The sequence below is a fragment of the Aedes albopictus genome, chromosome 1 (genome assembly GCF_035046485.1).
Source record: "Aedes albopictus strain Foshan chromosome 1, AalbF5, whole genome shotgun sequence".
NCBI lineage: Eukaryota > Metazoa > Arthropoda > Insecta > Diptera > Culicidae > Aedes > Aedes albopictus.
Genome location: NC_085136.1, coordinates 332,928,421 through 332,948,763, shown reverse-complemented (window position 1 = coordinate 332,948,763; position 20,343 = coordinate 332,928,421). Strand labels below are relative to the sequence as shown.

The 20,343-nt window shown below is 42.4% G+C and overlaps 1 protein-coding gene across 9 annotated transcripts; it reads right to left on the bottom strand.

Annotated features, from left to right (window-relative positions):
• Positions 1 to 114: 114 nt before the first annotated feature.
• LOC115264267 (LINE-1 retrotransposable element ORF2 protein) lies at positions 115 to 19,980 on the bottom strand. 9 transcript variants are annotated; one of them, XR_009996679.1, is made up of 17 exons: positions 19,775 to 19,980; positions 19,413 to 19,590; positions 18,916 to 19,309; positions 18,681 to 18,843; positions 18,056 to 18,614; positions 16,696 to 16,864; positions 16,128 to 16,633; positions 14,668 to 16,062; positions 6,228 to 14,608; positions 5,968 to 6,097; positions 5,349 to 5,896; positions 5,113 to 5,278; positions 4,172 to 5,054; positions 3,927 to 4,107; positions 1,710 to 3,849; positions 976 to 1,099; positions 115 to 902 (listed from the first exon to the last, which is right to left on the bottom strand). XR_009996679.1 is itself a non-coding variant. In XM_062847371.1 (9 exons), the coding sequence occupies exon 9, from the start codon at positions 9,034 to 9,036 to the stop codon at positions 6,247 to 6,249; it is 2,790 nt and encodes a 929-aa protein (XP_062703355.1). In that variant the 5' UTR covers positions 9,037 to 14,608; positions 14,668 to 16,062; positions 16,128 to 16,633; positions 16,696 to 16,864; positions 18,056 to 18,614; positions 18,681 to 18,843; positions 18,916 to 19,309; positions 19,413 to 19,590; positions 19,775 to 19,980; the 3' UTR covers positions 6,181 to 6,246. The 9 variants fall into 9 exon arrangements, 1 of the variants encoding a protein (XP_062703355.1); XR_009996680.1 differs by having other exon boundaries at positions 976 to 3,051; positions 3,123 to 3,849; XR_009996682.1 differs by having other exon boundaries at positions 976 to 3,849; positions 5,349 to 5,584; positions 5,779 to 5,896.
• Positions 19,981 to 20,343: the final 363 nt, after the last annotated feature.

The following is a 20,343-nucleotide window of genomic DNA, read 5'->3' as shown; positions in this document are numbered from 1 at the left end:
GGTATCTGGAATGAATAAGATCACTATCAGTTCAGGTATCTGAGACAGGATGACAGTGACAAATGAACGACAATAATCTAGTACTACGAAATTTATGCATGGCAAAACAGAGTATAATTTATCATTGAATTTATTCCACTAATTCGAGTTTTTATCCTAAAATCCCGGCATGTGGTTGTGGGAATGCTCGTTGATGGTAATACGCCCCGTGCCTCGGTACGTTATCGCACGGGCGCGACACTTGAATCGCTTACCACGCTCACAAAGCCAGTACGTTTTGGTGGCATTGCCAGCATTGCGAATGTAGACGTACCCTTCCAGAGTCATTTTTGGCATACCGCGGCAGCTCGGCGAAAACGTCACGTCTCCGCCTCGGTACTCGATCTGTGCTCCGGCATATCTTCGTTTGACTGAGGAGGCATGAAAAGAAACAAATGTAACTATTGAGAACTATTGAAACAACTGTTAACATTATTTATAAACTAGTTACGACGGCTTGTACTAACAAGAATATTTATACAAACTGATGAATTGTACCAGATTTTAAACTGTGTGTCTTGTAAGAAACTATTCATTTAACTTTTCGTCGTTTAAGATCAAATCACAAAGGTCGAAACAAATCAATGTAGTACTAGAACTCTATGACGAAGCTTCTCTCAAATGTTTATTCTTCAAATAAAAAAAAACACTATTCCGTTGCTGCTGCTCGCCTTTGCTTCGAAGTGGCACGTTTCCTTTTCTCTGCTACAACTTGGCGTCCACGTGCGATTGTTTGCATTAGCATGGAACTCTCTCCATATCTCTGGCGCTCCGTGATGATCAGATGGTTGTGACATCCACTCAGCTTAACCAGAGGTTTTTGTCCTTTCTCTCGACGACGTACGGAGGCACGAACCGGGCAGCTGCTTGCCAATTGAAATGATTAGCTTTTGAAGAAAAAAAAAACAAAAAGAGCAGATTCTCATCGACACTTACCCTAGTCGTTTTCTTTGGTTACACGTCCAATACTGAACTTCGTCGATTGTCCTCGATCGGATGAAGGGATATCCATCTACGCAGAGTTGAAGGCCACCCACGTTATTCACCACGAAAACAATATCTGCAATGGTATAAATTAGTCGTTAAAGCATGATACGTTTACTGATACAATGTAGCAAAAAGAACTATGTAATTGAAACATATGGCAAATCAACCAAAGAACTGTGATATTCTGAAAGTGACGGTATCCAGTATCTAGAACTTCTTATTATATAATGAAAATACAATATGCGTAGCCAGAGCCTATCAGTAGATAGGCTCCAGAGGCACGTTCTCCTCCATTTGGGAAATATGTGCCATCCTACCATGTGCCTGCAAAGTTTTGACTGCAAACTACACCTGTAGGGCAGGATCGATGTGGTACTAGATGTATGGTACTGAGCTGGATGTTTGTATGATGAGATGAGAAATTCTTCTTTTCTGCAATGAAACAGTGTAAACATCATGGACATTATATAGCTCATGACTACAAATCTAGTACTCCATCAGACGCACTCTACTGAATACCTATATATTATGAATAACTGGAATATAATAAAAAAAAGTAGATTTACGAACAATCCGCATCATTCCTATTGTAAAAAATGCTCTTAAAGCATGCATGGTTGTTTACTTATAAAACATTGAGATCCTTGAATAAAAGACTAGATTGTCAAATTTGTTCAACTCACTAGAACAAACTGCGAAATTTATGGCTTAAATTGGGGAACACTTTCGAGTGGGTATGCTCAGCAACGACCACCCACAGCTTGGGAAGCCCATCGGCTTCAGTGGTGACAATGCGGGCGCGACACTTGAGCCGGTAGTACAACGAGCATTTCCACGTTCGGGACCGCTGCCCTGGGTAGGGTCGCTCATTTAGAGTGTAGGTGTTTCCATCGTGAAACAGATGCTTGATGCCACGCTTCGACAGTACATAGATTACGTTTCCTGTTGGGGATACAGATAAAAGTGTTAGTGACTCACTCGTGTCGTATCAATTAGGTTTCAGTTTGTCTGCACTTAGTATTCTGGTACTACATTTACCAAACGAAGACCCGATATCATTCAATCTCTGAGAGAGAAAAATAAGTGATAATGAGGACAAGGAAGGCATAGAATACAACCAAAAATATACTCGAAACAATGTCTTAAGACATGAAGTACTAGAATGTATACATAAGTTATAGAAGAGTACATTTTATTATTATGATAATTTTTGGAACGTAATTCTAAGTTGATTACAGATACAATAAAAAGTTTGCTTATGTTTCATTGTAAAAGAACATCTGACATTTTTGCCAGAAACTTATTCTTTAGATTTTTTACACTTATCAAACGAGTACACATCGCGAGTGTGGTTATGCAGGGATTTGGTGATTTTCATCATCTGCCGCCCGTTAACCTCCTTCGTGACGGCCCTGGTTCGGCATTTCAGCTTTCCGAACAAAGAGCACTTCCAGTTGCAGCTCTTCTGAGCCTGGCGGTCTTTGATGTAGGCATATCCGTTGTACAGCAGCATTGCCCTTCCCTTCTGGGTGTAACCAAACTTGGCCGCCCGGAGTTTAGGGGAGCCTGGAAACGCATAACGATACAAGAACGGTTACTTTAGAATACATCAAGTGGTAGAAATGGCTCAATTTATGTAAAGAAGTATAAGATTCATTGATTTTTTAAATTTTATATATTTCCTCGAAATCAACAATTCAATACTGTTTTCGATTCCATGGAACGTTGATAACCATTAATGCCTGTTTCAGATTACGCTGATCTATAAAGAAGAACAATGTTAGTAAGTTGAAAAAGTGCAGCGATTTGTATGAAGCCATACAAATCGAATCATTTTTTTTTAAATATTGCACCAGAAAGTTGTACTGATAAAGTACTAGTAAAGTTTTCGATCAAACAGCCTGCTTTTACACAACTACTCCCTTTTCACTTGATTTAGGAAGCAAAGCCGATGATGAACGTATTCCAATACAGTCGACTCTGATATTTCAATGTTTTGTTTTTTGAAAACATTAATCACATGCACTGCAAACAAAAAAAAAGTGTTGATTGAATACCTATCTGGTACTACCCAACAGGCCGAGAAACGCCCTTACCAATCACAGATCGCAGTTTATGAGAATCCAGTTGTTCCAAATCACCATCATCCACCAGTCGTCTAGTGCAAGCACCCACCAGTATCTCTCTACCGAATATTATGTCCAGCAGTCGGGCAGTGTAGAGAGAATAGATTTTTACCAGGTCCTCCATTGCTATGTAGATGTCGCTGCCGCTGTACAATGGAACTTTTCCAGATGCCCCTTCTGCGCTAGATCTTCTCAGTAAACCGTGCAGTCGCGAAATCGTTGGTTTTTCTTGTGGTGGATGCAATCGTATTTGAGAGATGATTTCAATTTTCGGATAAGTGGTAGACGTTTCCATTTTGTTCCCAGTAGTTGCTGTAAGGGTAACAAAAAAACTTAGTTGTATAAAATTGAAAGAAATTTTCGTTGAAGAATTTGTCAGCTGAAAACGATTGGAACGTGTGAAGATCTATATCAAAAAGAAATATATTGTATTTTTCTAGTTACGATCAAAATATAAGAAGGTAAAACTCAGCAGAGGTACTAGATTAGAAGAAAATTTTAGTTAAATGATAACTGTGTATGAAGCTGTGTCATGTCACGACCTCCACTGGAAAACGTCAGTGTTCGGGATCCAGCGTTTGAATTCGTTTCCGCTGATTGTAGATGAGATTGTACCGCCGTCGAGCAACCAGCTGCACAGCTTTCTTCAGCGAACCAGCCAGAGCGTCCTGTGTAACACCATGACTGGACCACGCTTCTGCAATTGGATAATGGAAAGTTGTGTTAGTTGTGCAAGCAAGTCGGGTTGGTAATAGAACGAAGCATTAGAATTACCTAGCATACATGAATTGAAAATGTCGAGCTTTTGCATGGCTTTCTTTTTACCCAAAGCACTAGAGTCGTACCGTTCCTGGCCAGTCCAGTTGAAATTTGAGAGGGCTTCGTCGTTGAAAAATCGGTAAAGGATGTGAGCAATCTCCATGTTTGGGAGTTTATTGGCTGCCAGATATTTGATCTGTTGGAAGAATTAAAAATCATAATGAGGCAAAATGAGGGCAGAACATCCGATGAAAACTCACATATTGGTTTCTGATGTTAGGATTCCGTTTGACCATCAGTTCCAACCGGTCGACATCTTCTTCACATGTCAGAGGAAATTCAAATCCAGCCACGCGGAGCAATTTAGATTGCTTTCTACTCGGAGGACGTCGCTTTTTGGGGCTGATTTTAAGCTGCATATGGAGTGGTTTGCCGGCCGCATTTTCATGTACACGTGGGTCTACTTTATGCAACTTTATATCCTCATCTTTGTGAGATTCTGCTATTTGTTCTAGTACTGCATTACCGCTAGCTGGAAGTGTAGAATCCACTTGGATGGGAATGCTTTCCAGCTTTATGTCCTCCACGACTATTTCTATTGAATAGAGAAAACAGTTTGAAGTGGTTTGATGTTGCATAAATGAGGTACTAGATTAAAAATAAAGCTATGCCGTCTCGCAGTGTTCTACAACTTAATTCAGATATTATTGTCATTTAGTTTTTTTTCTCTGTTTCCTACTAGCTCTATCTTTAACTTATTTATTTATTTGACAAAATAATAACTTTATTTGTACAATGTGTACAAGAATCATGATTGTTTTTATATTGTTTGCATGAGAAATATCAAGTTGATTTGTTCCAATCAAACAGTAAGCACAAAAATCATAATCGGTCACGTATGAATCTAATCGAGTACTGAACTAACTCTTTCCTACAACAGTTCCAATGGGTTATCGGTGAAATTTCAAGTTTACTCCAGAACTAACACAACCAGCTAGTGTTCCGATTTATCTTCCAACATCTTCTTGATAGATCTCTTCGCCCGGAAGGTACGCTGGCGTATTCTGTTACGAGTCTGCTTGATGGCCGTGGTTATCTGGTTGGCTAGTTCTTCCATGGTTAGCCCTTCCGATTCGTAAGCATCTGTGGAATAAGACTTAACATGATACATCGTTATCACTGTCAAAGCCGTTGATCTCACCCATGAAACAACTGCTGAAAATATTGTAACCTTTCATGGCGATCTTGCGCCTACCAAGCACGTTTGCTCCATTGAAGTTATATCCTTCCAGAGCTTCATCCGAGAAAACTGACGGCATAAATTGGAATAGTTTGATATGTTTCGATTTGCGCTTCAACAATTTTACCTGAAAAATGCCATTCCAATCTAGCAATATCACTCTAGTACTACTTCCCTCCCAAATGAAAATATCTTACATATTCCTCGCGAATGTCGGCCCGTTCCGATATGGTTTTTTCCAATCGTTCCACTTCATCGCCATCGGAGATTGGAAATGTGAATCCGCCTAGAATGCAAACAACCCGCATCGGCGACGAAGCCTTGAATGGAGTTTTGGTAGTTTTTGTTTGTCTAGCTGCAGGTTTCTCCTGAATCTTGTACTCCCCTTCGGCGGTGCACACGACGTAGATATTACTTTCATCAGATTTATTATCTGCAATGAACATTTTTATGGGTTAGTGAAATTTATAATTTTTTAACTATTTTTTCCAAAAATTTTCATTTAAAACAGTGTCCAACAGAATCAAGACCAAAGTTACGAAAAACTAATTTCTATTTTATTGTTTAGTCTGAAATTAAAATCAACGCAATCTAACGGTTTTTGCCAACAATCAACAGTTTGGCCACCTTGAGAACCTTAATGTCCCTATTTTTGAAGTCAAATTTGCTCTCGTGATTGTGGTCCTCACGAAAGGAGTAGGCCGTTCCCGGTTCGCCTCGCAGGGTGCTGATCCGACTTTTGCATCTGTGGAGGATAATAACACACTTGTCACTGCCGAAGTTATTCTAAATATGTAAATCGAATGCCTAAATTACCCAGATCTTTGCCGAGAGCAGTGCCAAATGATGATGCGTTCCCTGATTTGAGACCGGGTGTACAGGTGGCCGTCGATGATCAACTGCATGTTGCCGAGTCTTCCCACAATGAAGGTGATTTCACGGTCCTCTGGAAAGATTGTTGCGTTAGAGTGACAGTTCTCGCTGATGAAATGTCAATTCAATACTGTTTAACTAAATCATAAACAAAACTTTCTTGATAGTGTAGGAATATTGTATTTGATTTTGTACATACATACATTTATTTGTTCCACATCATTAAGACAAGACATAATCAACAATAGTACGCCACAATACTCGGTTTGTGGCTGCCGCTCTCCATCCTCGGTCACGCCCAATGCTCGCCAAGTCACGCTCCACCTGGTCCGCCCATCGTGCTCTCTGCGCTCCACGCCTTCTTGTGCCAACCGGATCCGTTGCAAACACCAGCTTTGCAGGGTTGTTGTCCGGCATTCTTGCAACATGCCCTGCCCACCGTATCCTTCCGGCTTTGGCCACCTTCTGGATGCTGGGTTCGCCGTAAAGTGCAGCGAGCTCGTGGTTCATCCTTCTCCGCCACACACCGTTCTCCTGCACACCGCCGAAGATCGTTCTTAGCACGCGTCGCTCGAAAACTCCGAGTGCTTGTAGGTCCTCCTCGAGCATGGTCCATGTCTCGTGCCCGTAGAGGATTACCGGTCTTATTAACGTTTTGTACATGGTGCATTTGGTGCGTGGGTGAATCTTTTTCGACCGCAGTTTCTTCTGGAGCCCGTAGTAGGCCCGACTTCCGCTGATGATGCGCCTCTGAATTTCACGGCTCACGTTGTTGTCAGCCGTCAGTAAGGATCCGAGGTAGACGAATTCCTCCACCACCTCGAAAGTATCCCCGTCTATCGTAACATTACTACCCAGACGGGTCCGGTCGTGTTCGGTTCCGCCTACCAGCATGTACTTTGTTTTTGAGGCATTCACCACCAGTCCAACCTTTGCTGCTTCGCGTTTCAGGCGGGTGTACAGTTCTGCCACCGTTCCAAATGTTCTAGCGATAATGTCCATGTCGTCCGCAAAGCACACAAATTGACCGGATTTTGTGAAAATCGTTCCCCGGCTGTTGAGCCCGGCTCGTCGCATCACACCTTCCAGCGCGATGTTGAAGAGTAGACATGAGAGTCCGTCACCTTGTCGCAGTCCCCGGCGAGATACGAATGAACTGGATAGTTCACCCGAAACCCTTACGCAGTTTTGCACACCGTCCATCGTTGCTTTAATCAGTCTAGTCAGCTTCCCAGGAAAGCCGTTTTCGTCCATGATTCTCCATAGCTCTGCGCGGTCGATACTATCGTATGCCGCTTTGAAGTCGATGAACAGGTGGTGCGTTGGGACCTGGTATTCACGGCATTTCTGGAGGATTTGCCGTACGGTAAAGATCTGGTCCGTTGTCGACCGGCCGTCGATGAAGCCGGCTTGATAACTTCCCACGAACTCATTTGTTTTAGGTGACAGACGACGGAAGATGATCTGGGATAGCACTTTGTAGGCAGCATTCAAAATAGTGATCGCCCTGAAGTTCTCACATTCCAAATGGTCGCCTTTCTTGTGAATGGGGCAGATTACCCCTTCCTTCCACTCCTCCGGTAGCTGTTCGGTTTCCCAGATCCTGACTATCAGCCGATGCAGACAGGTGGCCAACTTTTCTGGGCCCATCTTGATGAGTTCAGCTGCGATACCATCCTTACCAGCTGCTTTGTTGGTTTTGAGCTGGTGAATGGCATCCTTAACTTCCCTCAGCGTGGGAGTTGGTTCATTTCCGTCCTCCGCTGCACTGGCGTCGTCGTTCCTTCCGTTGCCGTGGGCTCCCGTGCCTACGTTCTCCACGCCGTTCAGGTGCTGATCGAAGTGCTGCTTCCACCTTTCGATCACCTCACGTCCGTCCGTCAAGAGGCCTCCGTCTTTATCCCTGCATATTTCGGCTCGCGGCACGAAGCCGTTGCGGGATGCGTTGAGTTTCTGATAGAACTTCCGTGTTTCTTGGGAACGGCGCAGCAGTTCCATTTCTTCACACTCCGCTTCTTCCAGGCGGCGCTTTTTCTCCCGAAAGAGGCGGGTCTGCTGTTTCCGCTTCTGTTTGTAACGTTCCACGTTCTGTCGAGTCCCTTGCTGCAGCATTACCGCCCTCGCTGCGTTCTTCTCCTCCAAAACCGTTCTGCACTCTTCGTCGAACCATTCGTTTCGTCGATTCCGTTCCACGTACCCGATGGTGCTCTCGGCTGCGTCGTTGATGGCTGCTTTCACTGTACTCCAGCAGTCCTCTAGAGGGGCCTTATCGAGCTCGCCCTCGTCTGGCAACGCGGCTTCGAGATTCTGCGCGTATGCTGAGGCGACATCCGGTTGCTTCAGCCGCTCTAGGTTGTACCGTGGCGGTCGCCGGTACCGTACATTGTTGATGACGGAGAGTTTTGGGCGCAGTTTGACCATCACCAGATAGTGGTCGGAGTCGATATTGGCGCCACGATAGGTCCTGACGTCGATAATGTCGGAGAAGTGCCGTCCGTCAATCAGAACGTGGTCGATTTGAGATTCCGTCTGTTGTGGTGATCTCCAGGTGTAACGATAAGGGAGGCTGTGTTGGAAAAAGGTGCTACGTATGGCCATATTTTTGGAGGCGGCGAAATCAATGAGTCGTAGGCCGTTTTCGTTCGTTTGCTGGTGGGCGCTAAACTTACCAATCGTCGGTCTGAATTCCTCCTCCTGGCCTACCTGAGCGTTCAAATCTCCTATGATGATCTTGACGTCGTGGCTTGGGCAGCGGTCGTACTCGCGTTCGAGCTGCGCGTAAAATGCGTCCTTATCATCATCAGTACTTCCGGAGTGTGGGCTGTGCACGTTTATTATGCTGAAGTTGAAGAATCGGCCCTTGATCCTCAACCTGCACATTCTTTCGTCGATCGGCCACCAACCGATCACGCGCCTCTGCATATCACCCATCACGATGAAAGCTGTTCCCAGCTCGCGTGTGTTGCAGCAGCTCTGGTAGATGGTATGATTACCTCTAAACGTTCGCACCATGGATCCTGTCCAACACACCTCCTGCAGCGCTACGATGCCGAACCCGCGGTCCTTCAGTAGATCGGCGAGTATGCGGGTGCTCCCAATGAAGTTGAGAGATCGGCAGTTCCACGTACCGAGTTTCCAATCGCAAGTCCTTTTTGTTCGCTGGGGTCGTTGCCGTTGGTCTCGGTTCGTATTATTCTGTTGCTGATTTTCCGTTACAATGGGTTTTTACGGCTGGCTCGTAGGGCCTGACACCAACCCCCTACTTTCCGGAGGACCATAGTGCACAGTTGAGCTTAGAGTCCTTCCCTGGCACTCGGACGTAGATCAGCCGCCCCTAACATGGGGATCAGACGCTGTTGTGAGCCGCTCCTCCTGGAGAACAGACGCTCAGGTTTGCCGAAGCAAACCCCCCCTTCCCTGTCAGCCTACGACCAAAGGTCCCACCGGGGTTGGTTACCCGATCTTCCCTAAGGTTGCTCATAGTTTCCGGCCGGTACCGCGTGGAGGTAGGGATAGGAGTTGCTGGGCAGAGGCTAGTGGATCACAATGGGATCTGAATTGCGCAGCATACCCAGCCTTTACCGTGCCGTATTTGATTTTGTATTCTTCCTTAATCTAGTACTTCACATAGCTATGTAAATAATCATGTTATGAATTCTGTAAGTATTGCAATCTAATATAGAAATACCAATGAAATTATTTAAGAAGTATGACATAAATTTGGACAGAATTAGGCGATTCCACGAGATATAATCAACTTTCCCTAGATGATATCGGAGAGTGACTTTTCCGGCCCCGAAAGAATCAGGTCAACGCATTCTTTACTGGCCATCTAGGAATGCTGTACATAATTTTATCCATTCTTGTACATTGCAACCACATCCAATCAAAACTTACGTCGCATCTCTAGCTAGATACGACCTGCAGATACCATCCAACTGCTGACCGGTAGCCAAATCGTGATTATGGGCAGCACAGAGATAGTAGACCAGCTTGTTGTTGACAACTACCTCGGCCGGGCACTGTTGGCTCCTGTATCGGCTGCATCTGTAGTGGCTTATTTGGTTCTTCGTGTAGGTGAACGAGTATACCATGTCCTCCAAGAGTACCTGAGCCGCTCCAAAACGTGTGTTCTGGTACACCACGGGGACTCCTTGGGTACTGTTTATAATCTCGCTTACGTTGTGCTTGGGTTTGGTCCGCTTGGAGCGAGTGGGCTTGATCGGTTTTCTATTTTGGACCTTTTCCTCCGTAACGTATTCGATAACTGTAGATACTGAAAAAAGAATGTAGCATGTTAGTAGAATTTATAGCAGTACTAGAGTGAGATAAACTAAAACACGATTGGTGCAATCAAAAACAGAACCTTTATTTCAAAAGAAAAGGAAATCTCAAACAGAAGCTTTGCAAGTTATTTACCTTTCATTGCCCATTCAGTAATTGAAGTACTAGATCAACTCAATTTCGGGCATTTTATTTGCACAGAATTCAAATTACAATACGCTCAATTGCTGAAAATAATGACTACACCAGTGTTGCGAATACTCACATGCGAAAAGTTATACTCACTTGGTTCTATCTCATTCTAGAAGCATGCTATCAAAAAATGATGTTTGAAGGGAAAATTGTAGTTTAATCTAAAAGTTTACCGAATAAAGTAAAGCTCGTAGACGCATACCATAATTATGAGAGAGCTGTGAGCACAAGGTGAGTATACATTACACGAATTTTACTCACCTCGTACTCACAGCTCTCTCACAATTTTGGTATGCGTCTGCGACCTTTACTTTATTCGGCAAACTTTTAGATTAAACTACAATCTAAAAGCCCTTCAAACATTATTTTTTTAAAGTATGATTCTGGACTGAGATAGAAGCAAGTGATTATCACTCTTACAAGTGAGTATTCCCAACACTGGCCTACACAACGTATTATATAGAGAAAACCAAAATTTTGTTCAAGTACTGTGACGTTATGTCACAGCACGAACTCGATAACTCTTATCCTCGCCTAGGACCTTTCCAACGCCGCTGGATGATTATGAATCTGATTCTTGAGGATCAGTCCGGCACTGCCGTCCAGGGTGATGATTCGGGCGCGACACTTCAGCGAACGGCTCTTGGCACACAGCCAGTAGGTTTTGCTTTTGTGGGTGTTGTTGCGGAAAAAGGCGTGGCCACCCATCAGCAGCATTGGGCGTCCCTTGCGGCCTACCACCATCTTCAGGTCCAACGGGAATTGGGTCTTTGCTTCATCATCCTCACCGTCGCCGTCTTCATCATCATCGTCGTAGTGCTCGTCCGATTTGCGTGTCGAATATTGAACAATTTTCAGTTTAACTGTTTGGGATAGGTTGGATGGAAAAATATGAATAGGTTAGAGCTATGTAAATATGATAAAATATGGCTTAGAATGTCATCTTCTTTTGAGCAAATGGGTTCTTTCGGCCGTTATAAGTTTTTTTTTTTCTATTGAAGTACTAGATTTACACAATCGCTTCGATGCATTTCTTTTTTTTTTAAGCTGAAACAGCCTGAAAATAAATTTAAATTGGTAATAGCTCAAGTTACTCCACAGTGAACAAGAAAATAATAATTTGATGAGGTCGTTCTAAACTATTAGGCTATTACTAAAAACGAGGTACTAGAATTACTAATCGTAATTTCATACAATGAAAAATAAATAAGTTTTTATTAAAACTCATTGGCATGCAATTCTACATCAAATGGTTGTGTCGCAGTTACTTTCCCAAACTTCCTAACTCAGAAATCTCTTTTCCGTTTGGGACGACGGAACTCATCCTCGGTGAGATCCTTGCGATGGGTGTGCTCTTCGTGGGTGACGCGCACGTATTCGTATCCGTTGATGTTTTTCGTAATGGCCCTTGCTTTGCAGCGCAGCCGTTGGTAAAATTGGCACTTCCAGTTCACCCGTCCGCTCGATTCGTTGGTTTTGTTTTTGCTGAAGTAATATTCGCCATGAAGCAAGCGCTGCGTTCCTCGGGAGGTGTACTCGTACTGGGCTCGTTCGGTGAAAACAGCTTTGTCATCTAAAAGTACATAATAGTTTAGTAAATGAAAATGACGTACTAGAACTGAAATAGAATCATTTCTGCTCCTAGTAAATAAAAATTGGTCATCGGAGGTCATCTTACAGAGTGTTTCATTAGGGCGAATATATCTACTGAAGTCCTAAAATAACACTAAAACACATAATTTATTTGCGACGAGAAACCCTACTCTTACTTATAACCGATACTTGCACATCTCAAAACGACTCATCCTTGACATGCGGGATAAAAGTGTTCGCCAAACTCATTGGATTAACGCCCAACCCCTTTCGGTAGTTGATCTTGTACTGCTCCACCGGGTGGTAGTGTAACGTGTTGGTGACTTTCACGTACACCACACCATTGATGTCCCTCGTAACGGCACGAGCCTTACACTTGTACCGCGTAAAGAGGGAACATTTCCAGTTGCAAGTCTTCGCCGACTGTCGATCCTTGGTGTACGCATGCCCATTGTGTATTAGTTTCTGTTGACCACGACGAGTAGTTCCGAATACAGCCGGTTCGAAAACACCTAAAAATGCGAATAGTTTGTATTAGTGCAGTAATGATCTAGTATGTCATTGGAACTACTAAAGGAAACATAGCTTAAACAGGACAATGAACCCATTCTGATATACGTATATTTTTCTCACAATAATTCAACAAAAAAACTACTTTCTTTCTTATGCAGACTCCATTTCGTCCGCTTTCGTAATAATCACTGGATGCCTCCGGTACATCCGGACATCGTGGCTGTGGGCATCGTTCGTAAGCCTTACGTAGGTGATACCGTCAATGATTTTGGTTATGGCACGGGCGCGGCACTTCTGCCGGCGGAACAAAGCACAGCGCCAATTGGTCGAATCCGGAAAGTCTCGATCCTTGACGTACTCGTATCCATGGCAGATCAGTTTCTTCGCTCCTCGTTGGCTGATCCCGAACCGGGCCACTTCCATTCCGGCTTTCGGAAGCATAAACCGTTCATAAATCTCCCTCCTGGCGAAGGATTCTGTGGAAAATGATAGAACGTCATGTTTTGAAGGAATTACTGTTAAGTACTAGAGTAATCATGTATTACAAACTTAACGAACAATAAAAGCTCAAAACAACAGTTTTATTATCTCTTGTTTGATCATGATCTGGATGTACAGATTGTTCGAAGAATCCTGTGACAGCCAATGGTCTGCTGCTTCTTCTGAGGAAGGTATTGTTAAGGAATTTCACCTGTCGTGGTACCGTGGGCCAGTTAATTACTACTACTACTACTACTACTGCCTCCGATGACGCCCGATGACGTCTCATGGTGATAGATTGATTTCGTCGATCACAACTAAGCTTGCATTTGTAATACTAATTGCGCTTCCAGTACTGCATGTTGTTATTCCGTTATCCACAACCAAGTAGCAATCGTTTTGACTGGATGTTTCACGGCTAAAATTAGGCGATGCAAGAAGTGGTTGCGATTGGAACTAGTGCATAAAGTTGGTATGAAAGGGCGCTAAACTGTATAAGAGTTGATGCTTTATTCGACGTAGTACTAGATTGGATAAGCATTAGAGACTACGTGAAATGGAAACTCATAAAACGATTGCAGCGCAAACTATCACTATTTTACTGGGGTGATTTTTTGCTACATGACGATTCATCACTGTTTCACGTAGTACTAGTTTTAAACAATAAATTAAAAGATCATTGAAACTGTGTTTGAAGTTTGCGGCGATTTTTTCAGAAATTTCAACAAGAGGTTCTCAAGAAACTTTAAAGTTCACAAAGAAACTGACTTCTCAACCATTGGTATTGCGGAAACTTATGAACTCAAGATAACTAAACAAATATTGCTTGAAAATCATTTTATTTGGCCTCAAATCAAAAACCGCCGTTGATGAAATTACGATGGTTCGTGGTTGTGCGTATTCTTCAGAACAACCAAGCCCGGAATCAGCACGTTGGTAATGGCACGTCCTTTGCACCCACTGTGCCATTTGGTACACTTCCAGTAAATTTTCCCGCTGTGCGCATTGTTCTTGATGTAGCGTTGGCCCTGATAGTTCAGAACGTTATTTCCCCGGCCAGTTGTGTAGGTGGGCTTCGAAGGTGAACCATCGCTTTCAAAATTGAACATTTCATTGTTTGCCGAAGGCATCGTTGCGGATTTGGATCTACATTGCTTCTTTGCGGGTATTTTCACAGTTTTCATTCCCTCTGCAGAACCGATGATCTCTGCAATGAAGTAAATCTGGTCAACGTCGTTGCCATCTATAAAGGAAAATAGAAATCCGTTAGTCCAAAACTAATGCAAAAACGACACTCAAAACGGATTCAAAACGAATGCACGATGCACAAAGTTTCAGTTGAGATAAATTTATTTAACTATGGGTCTTCGAAAAGTAAAATCCTATGTGTAGCAGAACTGCGGGATTTTCGCTCTACGAATACAGGGTGATTATGTGTTCCGCTGCGGGCTATCAGCGTGGGAACCTTTTTCTCCTCACTGTTTGCCGGGGTGATGACTCTAGCTTTGCAGGCTGTACTTCCCTGAAAATAAATTAAAATTTGTTAGTTAAAAAAAGTTCTGCATAAACAGACTAACTCACCTTTTTAGCGCAGATCCAATAGGTTTTGTATGCCCCCTTACGATTCTTCACGAATTTATAGCCATCAACGTGCAGCAAAACGCAACCACGCTGCCCGACGGTGAAGTATATTTCCTTGGGTTGATCATCTTCCATTTCTTCAATGTTAACAATTTTAAACACTAAAATGGAATCCAAATTAACTGATTAGTTATGCTTCAACGTAATGCAAATATAGGGCATAGAGGAAAAGTCCACCACAGTTTCCACCAACTCATTAATGTTTTATTTACAAAGTATCATATAAGATTGCAGTACTAGAATGGTTCATGATTGCGTGTTGCATACCGAACCACCAAGTTTTCTTCCCCGTTTCTCAGTGTGTAGGTTAGAACCCGTGCTTTACATTTGCTCATGCCTGCCCTCGCACAAGACCAGTACGTTTTGTTTGCACTTTCCTTGTTTTTGGTATAGCTGAACTCTCCTACTTTTAGCTTGCGACTTCCTTGAAATCCGGAAAAACGTACCGGACATAGAAATCTGAAATGTGGATTGGAATCATTAGATCAATGCAAAACTTGGTGTACGAGAATTCCTAAATTTAATAAAGTGAAGTACTAGATTGACTTCCAAAGACATGTGTAGTTTATTAATATTTTGCAAGTTGTTGTTTCAGTCGCTTCAAAGATCCGTACGCTCTGGGTGAGGCCACTACCTGGTGGTTATGTTCCACGTTCAACATGAAAAACTCTTCGAGAACGGATTTAATCCGAGCGCGACACTTGTACACGGTAAACTGCGAGCAGCGCCAGTATGTGATATTGTCTCGTTTGACGTGTCGATTGAAAAGATGACCATTGTGCCGAAGCTGAACGGTTCCACACTTGCTAATGACATACTGCGGGGCATCGCATGTCGGAGACGTTTTCTGAACTGAAATTGTAGTTGCAAAATGTTAGCAAAATTAGTTGGATTGAGTTTAATCATAGATGAACGACTCAAAGATTCCCACTAATTGTGATTAACAAGTATGTGCAGTACTAGAATAAAAGATGAAAATATTTCAACCATATCTAGGAATAGTGTGAATTACTCTGTACTAGATGATTCGACATTATGTATTGCTTCATGATGAGAGTAATTTCATCATTGCTCAGAGATTGCCACCAACGGTGAACAACAAGCATGTGCAGTACTAGAATGAAACGATGAAAACATGTCAACGATATCGAAAATTAGTATGGATGGTATAGTACTAGATTCATCGACATTATATATTGCAAAATAATTGAAAACAATTTCTTATCATCAATGAAACATGTTATTTGAAAAGTGAAAAGAATGTGCGGTATGTCAGCTCTCCTCCGACCTTAGATCGGTTGATTCGATTCAAATCTGACGGATGATTGTGCGTGGCTGAAATTAGAAAACAATTGCTTAGTTATTCAAATTCATAAGCCAACTGTCAACGCAATACTCACCATTGGTGTTCGAAATGAACAGGAAATTCCCTTCGCTCTTGAGTCGCCCACGGCACTTCTGCGAACGATTGTGTACACACTCCCAGTACAGTATATTCTTGTGGGGACCCTGACGACGCATATTGGATCGATAGATGTGGTTTTCGTGCACCAACAAAATACCTCCCTTTCGACTCACGATGAACATATAGCGCTGTTCATCATCTGCCGCAGCACACTCATCCAGTTCTACCGTCCTCATGAATACCTTTTTTCGTGGTTTTAGGGGATCTGAAATCCATAGTGAAAAATAGTAGTCATTTACCATACATTAATTTTAATTTAAAGTCAATAAAAAAATATACAAAGTTCTTTAAATATTTCAAGTTTATTTAACAAGCTTCAAACTTTCATTGATTTTCTCTGCCGAAACTTCTGCATGCGACGTCGAGCGGTAAGCTTTCTCACCACAAGTTTGATCTTCTCCTCGAGCAGTATGTGCGTCAATCCATGATCAGCCCATGCTTCTGAAAGTGAATTCACGAATTGTATTCTAGTACTTACCCAAATAGTGTATAGAGAGACAAACCTATCATACAATCGATGAAAATTTCATAGTTCCTCATTGGCATCTTCGAATCGCCAATGTTGTTGGTTCCGGAGTAGTTGTAGCCCATCAGAGCATCGTCGGTGAAGAGATACGAGAAAAAGTTAGTTACGTCCATCGTTGGGGGCTTCTTGAGCGACAGGTAGCGTACCTAGAGTTGAAAAGTGAAAAATGCTTTATCTTCTTCTTCTTCTTGGCGTAACGTCCTCCCTGGGCAGTGTTTGGACGAAAAAGTGATCAGTGAACCACTCGGCAGTTTTTCTTCCCTTCTGTTGGTTCTGTTTCAATTACCAAGCGGTGTATGTTCTCTCGTCGAGTCGCATGGTTCACGAAGGAACACAAAGAGGATACTCCGATATAAACAAGCTGCGGCGATGAGCGGGCATCGCTAAGTGTAACACTTACCGATGATCGCTCATCGTTGGCTTGGGGCAACTGTGAATAATCGTTATTTTCATCAGTATTTAATGCGTTTTCGCTTTAAAAACGTGAAATACTATTTAATTTAACTGTATTCATGACGTTGCAGGTTGTGTAGTCACAATAAAAAAAAGAATTATGGCAATAAAATATTCTTACCGAATGCATCGCTTTCATTAGCGTCATCGAGCATCTTCTCTCTTGATTGCACTCTCGTATCGAACCGGGCAAGAGAATGAACAGCATTTCGGGGAGCGTTCCCGAGCATGTTGGTTCATGAAATGTTATAATCGCGAATGTATCACTTGCTGAGCATGGACCATTCAGTGGTTCGCGATAAAAATCCACACACTGTCCCTGGGACAAAGCCTGCTTCTCAGCTTAGTGTTCTATGAGCACTTCCACAGTTTTAAACTGAGAACTTCCTCTGCCAATGACCATTTTTGCATGTGTATATCGTGTGGCAGGCACGAAGATACTCTATGCCCAAGGAAGTCAAGGAAATTTCCTTTACGAAAAGATCCTGGACCGACCGGGAATCGAACCCGTCACCCTCAGCATGGTAATGCTGAATACCCGTGCGTTTACCGCCTCGGCTATATGGGCCCTAAATGCTTTATGCTTGATTTGATTCCAAACGTTAAGTTGTTTAAAAGTAGTTGAAAAGACTATAATGAAATGTTAAATGTATGCCATAATTTTGTAGTACTAGAATTAAGTAGGCATTAACTCTGTTGGCAAATAACATCATCTTTATCTGTTTGCCAGTAATAAAAGTTAGTTGAACGCTAACTATTCCAGCTTATTACAACTAATCTACTACTCCGCCTAACATGCTCTATAAATCGGTTGAAAATGTCATGAAACGAATACGATAACACTAGTCTGGTCTGATCCAAGCCTGAACACATTCGCTACTCACATATTGCTTCCTCACATCGAAATCCTTCCGAACGGCTTCCTCCAATCGTTCGATTTCGACCATGGAACTTAACGGAAAATGGAAACCATCAACATGGGCGGTGGCACGCTGCTTCTGCTGCTCGGCAGTTTTAAGTAACTCCTGCAGTTCCTTGTTGACGTCACAGATTTGAACCTCCAGTTGCATCTTTTCGTTTCGACTCGACGCCATGCTGATCATTTTGTTGAGACTTTGCAACCGATTCCGCAACTTGGCGACATTTTTGGCTAGAGAATATACAAAAGAAATCGAAATTGTTGGTTTAAACGTAGTGCTAGAATTTGAAAAGCATCTCAATGACAATCTCTTCGTTGGAAATTATTTTGAAAGGATCATTTATTGTTTGGCTTCTCCAACACTTCCAAATAAACAGTACTGGTTCAATTACTAAATGAAGTACTAGAATATCGTTTCCTTAGTCGAATTTTCAACTTCCGTTTTGAAATATTTACGTTTCTGATCACGTGACGGATGTGCTCGGCTAGGGATTGCTCCGTTACACCCTTGCACTGCCAGGCATCTGAAAAATATGTGTAGTTTAAGGCATACATTTCAGGATCATTCTAGTACACGATCCAACACTTACCCAACATGCAACTAGTGAAGATTTCATAATCTCTCATGGATTTTCTTTCCAAGTTGGAACGCTTCGTCCAGCAGTATCCGACCAGAGATTGGTAGGTAAAGATGTGTTGAAACACGGTGAAAACGCTTTGATCGTCGGTCAGTTTCGAGCGTAGGAACTTAATCTGAAAAATATGCAAAAGTTACGCACAATCGAACATTATTTATTTTTTCTATCCAAAGCAAATCAACCTTACATATTGCTTCCTGGATTTTTCGTTACATCGAACGGAAGATTCGAGCTTCTCTATTGCTTGTTCCGATCGTATAGGAAAGTTGAACCCAGCAGCGGAATGCGATGTAACTCCAAGATGTGAAATTCTCTGGGGCGGTTCAGCTGATTCCATGCCATGAAATTAAGCAAAAAGTTACTTTCTAGAATGATTAATGATAAGCAAGTCTCAGAATTAGTTTCAAAAGTGGAAATATCGTTTTTCTACATTTATTCATATCCTAGAAATCTTCAAAGCTCTACAATCTTAGACCTAGCTCGAAAATTGCGCACGTTGTTGCGAACATAGATGCGTTTGATAACGCTTGCCATTTTTGATTTCAACGTTTCCATGGTAAATCCGTGACTGCTCCAAGCTTCTGAAATGGTAAGAACAATATTAGTATCATAGACATCTACAATGATAAAGAATTTACAGTTCTGAGTTAAAAATGAAGTACTAGCTTCGATAGAGATACTTACCAAACAAACAATCTGTGAATATCCAATAATGCTGCAGTGTTTCTCGCTGCGTCATAGATTGGGAGGACTTGTTGGACGTCCAGTTAAAATGACGGAAGATGGCTTGATCGGTGCAGATTTTACCAAACGTATCTTCAAGGCTTTGTCGTGGTGTTTTGATGCGGCGCAGAAATTTAATCTAAAGGAACAAAACAGCAACACTGATAAGTCAATCTAGTACAGACAGGACGTTTTTGTCATGAAACAAACAATTTTGGTTTGTGATATTTGATCCAGTATTGACTACATTTTACTCCCCTAAACGGTACAACTATGCTATTTAGGGAAGTAAAACATTGTGATTTGTGGTACAAATTACTTACATATTTGCGTCTCATGTTAGGATCTATCCGAACAAAATCCTCCAGTTGAATGACGGCATGCGGATCGGTTAGCGGAAACAAAAGTTTTGTGGCAGGGGCTCCAGGTTTGATTGCTGGAACAAAAATATTTTGAACTTTTAGCACATTCTTCCTGAGTTATCCATAACGTGTGGCTAAGCTGTGCATAGAAGAAATCTAGTAATTGTATCGGTCAATCTTTATTAGAAATCATCTTCATCCGAATAAATACAACTTTCAGTCAGTTCCCGTTCTCGCTTCCGGTTTTGGTAGCGACGAAATCGTTCCCGACCGTGTACGTTGCGAATCACCTTGCACAACATTTGACGAACCTCATCCTCCGTAACTCCGTGATCCATCCAGGCTTCTGCAAAATGAAGAATTTTAGACTTAGATATGCAACGTCTAGTGATTCGGAAATTCTGCAGACGAACCCAAGAAGCAGCTCGTGAAAATGTCATAGTTCTTCATCGCCCGTTTATTGCCACGACGACTGCTGAATCCACTATAATTGTACTCGGTGAGACTTTCGTCGTAAAAGAACAACTTGA